A 10,378-nucleotide genomic window follows, 5' to 3' on the forward strand; every position below is an offset into this window, starting at 1 on the left:
ATCTCGTTTATAGCACTGTAAACGAAATACACACGTCTCAGCCATACTTGTCATATCTCGTTTATACTGTAAACAAGATATGGTAGGATTATTTAAAACGGTAAATACTCGTAAAAATATTTATTTTGATAAATATTATATTTATTTTATTTATAAAAATAAAAAATCCCCATTCTTCTCGGGAGATTATGAGAAAATAAAAATGGCGTCCAAAATAGAGTTGAAAATAGAATTTGGGTAAGTAGTTCCAGAAGGATAGTAACGGAAGGTCCCGGAAGTGGCGTCTTTTAGCATTTTAAGGTTGATCTGGCACCAGTTGCTGCACGTAATTGCTGTTCAAGGTCCTTTCATGTTTCGTAAGGCTGCCAGCGTTTACATGTTACTTACTGTACATGATTAATTATTAATTATTATTAGGGGAACAACCTGATTCGTTGTGCTCTTTCTTTTTGTTGCATTTGTCTTTTATTTTGAATCTTCTTTATTTATTTTAGAACGTTGACGGAATGTGTTTACAACTTTACATTATCACATCAGTCATCAGTCTTGTATTTCCTTTTTCCTTAATCGGTGGATTCGGTGCTAATTTTGGTCTTTTATTCTTTTTCTTCCCACCTTTTGCCAAGAACGAATTATCTCTCGACATTTCGCTGCTGCAATTATCTGCATACCATAAAATTAAGAATTTTAATAGTTAAAACGACAATGTAGAATTTTCCAAAGTTTTTAGCTACGCATAGTAATAAATTCTCCTGTTATGTCAATATTTTATTCAATTCAAATATTTTACTCTACAAGTAAGCAACTCTAGCTGAATCAGTGATACAAACCTTATTATTGCCTACTGGACTATAGTAACATACGTAGTTAATTCAATACGGGTACATATAACGCTTGAAATGATAAATAGTTAAATTACGGTAATACTAACAATCCATACAAATTCAAATAAATGAGAAAAAGAAAAAGAGCTACAGGGATACAAATATATCATTTCGTATATTTACATACTTGTTACCATTTCATTGCTGGCGGTCCACTAAGACCTGCGCTGTGACATGTGCACCTCAAGAAATGGGGACACCCCAAGAACAGTGTTGGTGTCTGCTCTGTGTGTATTCAAAATCCCATCATCATTTATTTCTTGGTGTTAGTGTTGTTGTTGGCCCCCATCTTGATGACCAAATCTTTGAGATCCCTACAACGTTCTCTATGAAACTCAACAACAAAACAAAGTTGCTTTATTGCTTCCCTCTTCTTCTCACCAAGGCTAACCAAATCTTCCTCCTTCTCCTTCAAAGCGTTCTCCAACCTTGCCACTTTCTTCTCTAACTGGCTCACCGCATTCATCAAGTTAAGTTTCTCCCCAGCTTCTTTACTCACCTTGGCCTCCAACTTCCACACCTTCTCCCTCAGCAAGAACTCCTGCTCCTCCTTGCTGTCCAGCAGTGCCCTCAGACACTCCGCATTGTTCTTCGTTTCTTCCCATTCACGGTTTCTTTTCTTAATCCATTCTTTACCGTACTGAACCTCTCCAATCATTTTAAACACGCGGCTCACGACGTGTTTCTTCTGTTCCTCAACGTCCCCAACTATTGAGTCCAAACGGTTCATAGTGACCATTTCTAATTCATTTAGAGCTTCAAAAACCAAAGCGTGTTGTTCCCCACCCAAGGGCGCAATATCAAACTTTGGCACCTTCAGCTCTTCTTCGTAAATTGCGATTTTCTCTTGGAGCGTCTTGTTCTCTTCGTGGTACCTCTGATTGACGATCTTGAAATTGTTTTTGTTCTCGTTGTTCATCTGTTCGGCCACGTGGATCCTCTGGTGCAGAAGCCGGATGTTGTCTTCCATTTTCCTCCGGAACTCCGTTGCCAGCTCAATCATTTTCCTTTCGGCCGTTTGGCGGGACAGCTTGTTCTTATTCAACGCAACTTTGGTCTGTTTATGCTCCTCGTTTATTCTCTGAATGGTTGCTGCTTGTTCCTCTATGGTTTTCTCGCGTTCTACTATTTGGCTCGATAACTTGCTGCTCAAGTTTCCCAAATTTTCTTCATATTCCTTCCGGTTTCGCTCAATTTGCTGCTCCAACTTGCTTCTCTGTGCATACAGATTGTCCATCTCTAATCTCATAATATTCATTTCTGCCTTTAGGGCCATGGCCTCCATAGAAGCCGCGTCCTTCTGGGTCTCCGGTACCCTCATAAGTGCGGTTATCTCTTCGCCACTTTGGTGCATTGCTTTCTTCAGTTCACTGTTTCTGTCCTGCAGAGTCCTGTTTTCTTCCTCCACAAGCTTCATATCATAATTCCTGTCTCTTAACTGAGCTTCCAGTGCATTCTTCTGCATGCTTTCTGCTTCCAATTCAAATTCCAAGTCCTTTATTCTTGCCAGGAATTGCTCTTTGTCGTCCATTAAACTCTGCTTATCCAAACTTGTCTCCGCCAAATCTTGGCTCAGGTTTTCAATCTGAATCAGGTATCGGAGTATCAGCTCCCTGTCATTTCTGACCTGAGCATCTAATTCTTTGTTCTGTGTGTTTACAGAGTCCAACTCTTCCTGCATGGAATTGAGCTTGTCCATCAAGTCCTTCATTTGAGCTAATGCTTTATCTTTGATACCTTCTATTTCCTCTTCCGTTTGATCTTTCTGTGTACGCAGTGTCTTTAACTCCAGATTGAGCTTGTTGACCTGTGTCATCAATGCTTCAATGTTGGACTTGGCTTGATTCTCATTGATTTTCAGTTTTTCCTCCCAAACAGACACCACACCTTTTTCCTCTTTCAATAACGATTCCAGATCCAAGACCCGATCATGCAGCCTGGTATTATTTGCGCTTAGCTCTTCGAATTGGAGCGATTGGCTTTCAATTTGATTTTCTAGATTCGTCTTCTGCTGGCTCAGGCTCTCCATCTCTTTCATCTGTGAATTCAACTGCTCCTCATATTCCTTTGCATCATCATTCTTGAGAACATCATCGAATGAAAACTTGGTATAGTTTTCTAGTTCCTCTGAGGAGAAGTACTCTGACTCTGAGTCTGTGTTAGAGCCGGTACCCCTTCGGCTTCTTCTGCGAGAAATCGCTCTCATAAACTCTCTGTTCAAATAATCACACAATTGAAAGAGTGATTGATACTGGCTGTTTAAGTCCTCAATTAGCCCCACAAGTTCTGCCTCTTTTCTAACAAGCCGTGGATTCCTATTCTTTTTGCTTTGATCATCGTTCTTGACAAGCTTAAGCAGTTTTGTGATATTGTTCTCAATCTCTGCATGCAATGAGAGAAAGAAAATGATATATTTAAATACTTAATAAGTCCAATTAAATTCATGGAGTTCAAAATTAGAAATGTGAACCTGTTTTGGTCTTTCTAAGGTCTTCATCTTTGTCAGGGCTCCCAAAGAACCTGAATGATTCCCTTGATGAGCGGCTAAGGCTACGACTATGCATTTTTTTGTTTTTCACTTGGGTTGGGACCATTCCACAAATATTGCACTTAGAAGGATGTGTCAATCATGGAAATCTCCATTGTTGTATGCATACATGATGGAACCCTGGAATTGAGAAATCAAGGTAGACATGAGAAACTGATGAATGTGAAAAAGAAAAAAATTTGAAAAAAATAAAATCTTATTTTTCATTTTTCATTTTTTATTTTCTTCTTCTTTACAAAATTTTAGAAACAGAAAATATGAAATAAAAAATAAAAACGACTGTTTTTTTTATATGAAAATTATTGTTGTGTTATTTTCGGTTATGAAAAAAGAATGTGTTTTAATTTAATATGGAGATAATCACAAATAGGATGGTAGGTTTTGTGTTAGTTTACAAATTGGAGAGAAGAGTAGATTTTGTGTCACTTCACAAATTGAAAGGTAGGTTGTATTTTAAAAATAAAAAAAATTTACAAATCAGAGGATTAGATTTGTGATTTCTATATAAAAAAACACACCAAATTTCACACATTATTAAAAACCACTAATATAAACCCAATATCAAAATTAAAATCTCCAAATAAACATAAACTTTTTACAATCATGCTAAAATTTTTTATTAAGATTTACCTGTAGTTTACTTTTGTGATAATTGTTGTTATTTCTTTCATGATGCAACCAGAAACCATCAACCTGCGTTGATTACAATAGATGGTCCAAACTTAGTAATAGTAATAATCTAATCATTCCATTTTCAGTAATATGCTATGTACTTTAACATGTTGAAACATTAAAGGGAAATTAAAGCACAAAAAAGGAATAAAGTGTGGCACGAGCGGCACGTGCACTGAGGACAGTACTCATCATAATGAAAGATTTTACCATCAGAAACAATAAAAATAATCTAAATCCACTCTGGTACTTCTAATTACTCCACTTGTGCTCCTGGGATTCTTCGATGTTGACAAACATTTACATCATGGGCTGACCCACAGCACATGAGAATGAATTTAAGAATGGTATTGACTATTGATCATCAAAGAAAATATAGTAATTAAAAATTTTTAGATGATAGGTATGTCTGGTGTGGCCATTGAGCATATGTCACTTCCCACTTTGATCAATTTGAAAAATTGAAACCATTCAATGCCATATTTCCTCCTTGAATAAATAAAAGAAGATAAGCTTATTCAAACGCCTTATCATCTGGTGTTTTCCTGATTTGTTGAACTAACTTGGTGCTGTTTTCATACTGAAAAAGACCCTTACCCTTGCATCTTTCCTTCAAAGAGTGTACCAATTCTATTGTCTATCATATAAGAATGTTCACAAACTGGAACAGCTATATATTGCTTACTTACATTTCCTAAATAATTTTAAGACCTTACGAGGCCACGACCATGCAACAGTGATTGCCACGGACGTACGCTTGTTCCTATTCAATCTGGCCATCACTTTCAGGTTTTTACACAAAATAATCTACAATGAGATTCAATTCATTCTTCAAACCTTAATTTTTGGAATATTTACATAGGAAAACACAAGCACAAAGGCTTAACCAATCAACTTAATATTTAACTTGGGAATATCAATTTTAAGAAAGAAACGCGGTGAAATCAGCTTATAGAGGAGGAAAAAACAAGAAGACAAATTGTCAATGTCGGTAACATCACAATCAAAATCTACAGGATGGAAGTACATGTACGTATGTATGCCAATGCAATCCCCAATGGAAACCCTAAAATTCTAAATAATCATGATTCATACCTGAAAGCTGGAAGCACAAATAATAGTTTTCGATTGAATGGTAATTATCATACAATTATTATATCAATATCATTGGTAATGATCAGCAATTTATGTTGTCACATATATATATACAAAGATGAAAAAAGAAACTACGAAGAAAAAACAGTTGTACTACCTGGAATGCAACTCGATGTTCAGCAAACCGATTTGATCAGGAAACAATGGTAGGCGAAGGGAAAATAGAAAAGAAAAATGGAGGAAATGAAATGAACATTTTTTGGGATGAAATTTAAAAAAATTATATTTTTTTACAAAGAAAATGAATGATATTATTGTAAAGATGGCAGTCCTTGTCCTTGTGTGTGGGGAGGGTGAGGAGGTAATATTGGCACATAGTTGTAATAAAATGCCCTTCGAGGTGTGGCATTATTACAGCTGCGGAACACTTCAATATTATCTCACGACTCACGAGTGATTCCACGATTCCGGGATCAGATACGAAGAAAAGCGGTATCCGTTACCCAAATATTTCAATTCCTCACACTTTTCTTTTTATTTATTTATTTTTAGAGTAAAACTACCATTTCTACTCATAAAAGATGAAAATACTGACATATCTATTCATAAAAAACAGAAATTACTATTTATACCCATAAAAAATAGTTTTTACAAGCAAAATTATTCAAACCCTAAAAAATTAAATAAAATTCCTAAATTATCCTTCTCTCCATCACTACCACTATCATCTCCTCCCCTCCCCCCTCTCCTCTCCTCTCTCTCTCTCTCTCAATGTTCTCATCTTTTTTCACCACCACCACTAACCCATCTTCTCTTTCTCCTTCTATTTTCTGAGTCCCATCATCTCTTTCTCCTTCTATTTTTTGAGTTCGTCGCCGCCGCCATAATCCGTCAACTCTGCCAACTCCTTCATCTTTTTCTTTCTCTCGCTTTCTTTATGTGTTTTGTTTTTTTCTCTCTCTTCTGCTTCTTCGAATTCTCAACCCAGAAAAAGGGTTTCACCATCATCAACAACAACAGAACCATCTTCAGATTTTTTACCCCCACACTCTCTCTTACCTGCAAAATCTCTTGGAGTTGACTCATAATCCATTTGTCCCTCCTCCTAGTGTATCTCAAACCCTAACCCTAATTCCCAACTCCAATATTGGAATCGACAATCTCAGGAGATTAGGGTTTTCAGTCGAAACTGCCACTACTACTACTACTAATATAAGCAATAACAGCAACACTATAGTTGATGCTTTTGTTGTGCAACAGGAGCTGAAGCTAAAGTTCGGGTCTTTTGCTAAGGAGGTTGAAGATTGAGTTATAAAAAGGAGTGAGAAGAAAATAAAAAACAGGAAACTCAAAGTGGTGAAGGGCATGGATGAGTTGAGCCACGGCCCGCCACCTCCGTCGTCGCCATCACCGTCGGCAACGAGTACCTCACCACCACCGTTGACACGGGTACGACAGCGCTGGTGCTGACGGAGCGTTTGAGTGGCTGCGCAAAGTGAGGATCGTCGATGGGGCCCATGGAGGCGCACTTGTGTTTAAGGGTAGAGTTCCAGTAGTTTTTAATGGCATTGTCGGTTTTGCCAAAAAAGAGTCGGACTATGGTGGCCCACTTGTTGCCGAACCGAGCGTGAGCTCTGATTATGGTGTCATCCTCTTCAGGGGTGAAGGCCCGATACTCCACGGATAGGGAGAGCTGGTTGTACCATCGAAGCCTGCAAGACTTATTCTAGCGGAATATTGAGAGAGAGAGGAGGGGGAGGAGATGATAGTGATAGTGGAGGAGAGAAGGGTAGTTTGAGAATTTTATTTAATTTTTTAGGGTTTGGATAATTTTACTTGTAAAAACTATTTTTTATGGGTACAAATAGTAATTTCTATTTTTTATGAATAGATATATCAGCGTTTTCAACTTTTATAGATAGAAATGGTAGTTTACTTTTATTTTTATTTAAATAAATTAAAAAATTTATACTAATAATAATTTTAACACGTGTATGTCTTTATTAAAATATATGTCAGTAATAAAATTTGTTTAGTTGTTATACTAATGCCAATAAAAAAGAATTTTTTGTTGCCATTAAGGTTATATTCGATAAATTCGTAAGTGATTTTTTTATTTTTAACTTATAAAAATTATATTGCTAATATTTAATACAATTTTTTAAATTTATCTTGTGACTATTTAAAAGGTTATTTAAAATATTTATCAAAAGATTAGAAAAAAAAGTAACTTTTTATATAATAAAAATTATTTTTACAAATTCTATTATACATCTAATTATCAATGTTATCGCTTTATTAATATTTGTATGTCAAAAGTTATCCAATAACTATAACTGAATCAAATTTGTAAAGTTTGAGTACTAAATAAAAGTTAGGGATGGCACGATAATGGAGTGAGTAGGATTGTGATTTTGCCTTATCCATCTCCATCTAATTTACAATAATCTGCATAGATTCGTCTCACTCCTACCTGCAAACAGTAAATAGTTAAACCCTAATTCGTAGGGGTTAGCACAGGTCGCAGATACTCGATTACCCATTTGAACCCGAAGCGAATCAATTAAATTGGTTCTGGAACTAATGGGTAATTAGGTCCAACTCGAATCAAACTAATAACTCTCTCTAATAAATGGTTCGGGTAACAGTTCTGGGGGTGTGGAATCCGAATCAATTCATAGATCTGACCATATATTAATTAAATAAAAAATAAAAATTTAAAAAATATATATACCTTTTAATATGTTTGGATTTTAATGTATTTAGTTTTTAATATATTTGGTGTTTAACATGTTTAGATTATTTCTATTAATGTTATATTTTATTGTACTTACAGAATTTTTAAGATAAAAATTTTATTTTTTTATTTTTTTATGAATTTTTGTTTCATCGGATGCACAAAAAAAATACAAATCCAAACCAAACCGAACCAATTACAATTCAATTGGTTTGATTCTAATTTCACCTTAAATCCGAACCAACTCGACCTGTGTTCACCCCCTATTAACCCACTCGTCTCCTATTGGCCTATATAATTATTAAAATCTAATAAATTAAATTAAATTTTAAAATTTATATTACCATCATCAAATACATAATATAAATTAAAATAAAAATTTACATATGATACAATATTATTAATTATTTTATACATATTGCATATATTATAATCCAACATTGTTCTGACCCCACCCCACTAAGCTAAAAACCTTATTTAGCATCGGAGCAGGTGATTACTGCCCCAAACAGATAGGGACGCAGTGATATTTACAAATATTGTCATCCTTGCTAAAACTTTAGCAACTAAATTAAAACTTGCATATAAGTTTATAGACTAAATTAGGTATTACCTTAGGTAAACAATTAATTATTTCATTATAATTATGTTGCTAGTTTTTTTTATTATATATATAACTTATATCTTAATAAATTATCACAATCATATATGTATAATTAAGAACATAATTAGCTTGATTGATAATGATAAATATTAATTTATTGGGTTAAACATTCAATTAGTTTTAATTATTTTTTATTAGTATTACAGGCCAAAATTAAAGTAACAGCTGCCCAAAGAGATAAAAACAAGAAACAAAATTGTTGGTGGGCTCTCTAACTCTCAAAGGCCGAAGAAATGAAACAAGGAAATTAATTGGGTTGAATGGAGAGTCAAGCCAATCCAAACCCAAGTTAATCCATTCAAGTTGAAGCCCACAAAAGCAACATTCACAATATTCTCTTCGGTCAGACTTACGAAGAAAGAAAGAGAGCTTCTTCTTGGTTTATTCACTAGAGAAGAAAGAAAGAGAAAGATAAATCACAAAAGCAAATGTCTAATCACCCTAATCAAAGTAAGCTACGTTAAGTCAAAGGATAAAGGTAATTTATTTCCATTTGCATGCAATTTATTTTCTTCACTCCTTCTTTAAATTTCTACAACGCCAATTTGTGATAAACGAAAAAAGTGATTTCTGATAATCACTGCTGTGAATTAAAGGCTCAAATTGTTTCTTGAGGACAAAACATTATTTCAAGGGTTTGGATTTAGGTTTACCATTAAAAAATTTCTTTTTGCTGCTCTAAGGTCTTTGGTCAAGAAAAAGGACCAGCTTTAAAATCCCTAATTTAAGGTTAAATGAAGAAAATGAGATGACAAGCGAAAGGAGCTCAGAGTTCAAAGAGTTAACTTAGGAGAAATCAAAACGGTGACTCTGCAAGAGGGACAAAAAGAAAAATATTTTTCTGATTTGAGCAAGGAGAGAGAGAACCTGAATAAAAAGTTGTGTGTGAAATCTCACTACTAAGTTTTGAAGTCTTGAAAGTATTGTACCTACACTAAAGGGAGCACTCTGCCAAGATGATGAATGAAGTTTTGAGTTCTGTTGTTGGGTTTTGTTCATAGTGTTTTTAGCTGTTATGCATCAATCTCCTTTATATTTTATAGTTTTGTATTTCAGTTTCAATGAATATCTTTCTATAATCTCTTTGAGAGGTAAAAGGCTGAAAGAGAGACATTGAGAAAAAGGCTAAGAGTAAAAAAGGTTAAGTGAAACACTTGAAAGAAAAGTCCAGAGTGATTTCAGATTTTCTTTGGTTGTAGTCTTCTATCTTGTGTCTTGTACCAGTGAGGTGTCCCTGACTAAGTTGGGTAAGCACTTTGTGTAAAGAGTTAGATATTAGCATAATGATGAGCGGATAATTTATACGCTTTTTGGCATTGTTTTCATATAGTTTTTAGTAAGTTTAAGCTACTTTTAGGGATGTTTTCATTAGTTTTTATGTTAAATTCACATTTCTGGACTTTACTATGAGTTTGTGTGTTTTTCTGTGATTTCAGGTAAATTCTGACTGAAATTGAGGGATTTGAGCAAAACTCTGAAGAAGGCTGACAAAAGGACTGCTGATGCTGTTGGATTCTGACCTCCCTGCACTCGAAATGGATTTTCTGGAGCTACAGAACTCCAATTGGCGCGCTCTCAACGGCGTTGGAAAGTAGACATCCAGGGCTTTCCAGCAATATATAATAGTCCATACTTTATTCGAAGAATGACGACGTAACTTGGCGTTAAACGCCAAGTTCATGCTGCTGTCTGGAGTTAAACGCCAGAAAAACGTCATGATTCCAGAGTTAAACGCCCAAAACACGTCATAACCTGAAGTTTGACACCAAGAAATGCCT

At 35.0% G+C, this 10,378-nt stretch overlaps 1 protein-coding gene across 1 annotated transcript; it reads right to left on the reverse strand.

The window, feature by feature from the left end:
• Positions 1-883: 883 nt before the first annotated feature.
• Positions 884-5,459, reverse strand: LOC107479793 (COP1-interactive protein 1). The gene is made up of 4 exons (XM_016099898.3): positions 5,357-5,459; positions 4,063-4,125; positions 3,355-3,552; positions 884-3,266 (listed from the first exon to the last, which is right to left on the reverse strand). The coding sequence occupies exons 3-4, from the start codon at positions 3,476-3,478 to the stop codon at positions 1,138-1,140; spliced, it is 2,253 nt and encodes a 750-aa protein (XP_015955384.1). The 5' UTR covers positions 3,479-3,552; positions 4,063-4,125; positions 5,357-5,459; the 3' UTR covers positions 884-1,137.
• Positions 5,460-10,378: the final 4,919 nt, after the last annotated feature.

The sequence above is a fragment of the Arachis duranensis genome, chromosome 3 (assembly GCF_000817695.3).
Source record: "Arachis duranensis cultivar V14167 chromosome 3, aradu.V14167.gnm2.J7QH, whole genome shotgun sequence".
NCBI lineage: Eukaryota > Viridiplantae > Streptophyta > Magnoliopsida > Fabales > Fabaceae > Arachis > Arachis duranensis.

Bases quoted from the DNA above. Each gene is read 5' to 3' on its own strand.
- LOC107479793 (XM_016099898.3), bottom strand. From the start codon at position 3,478: ATGGTCCCAACCCAAGTGAAAAACAAAAAAATGCATAGTCGTAGCCTT. The intron at 3,267-3,354 runs GTTCACATTTCT...CATTGCATGCAG, and splicing joins CCTTAGAAAGACCAAAACAG to AGATTGAGAACAATATCACA.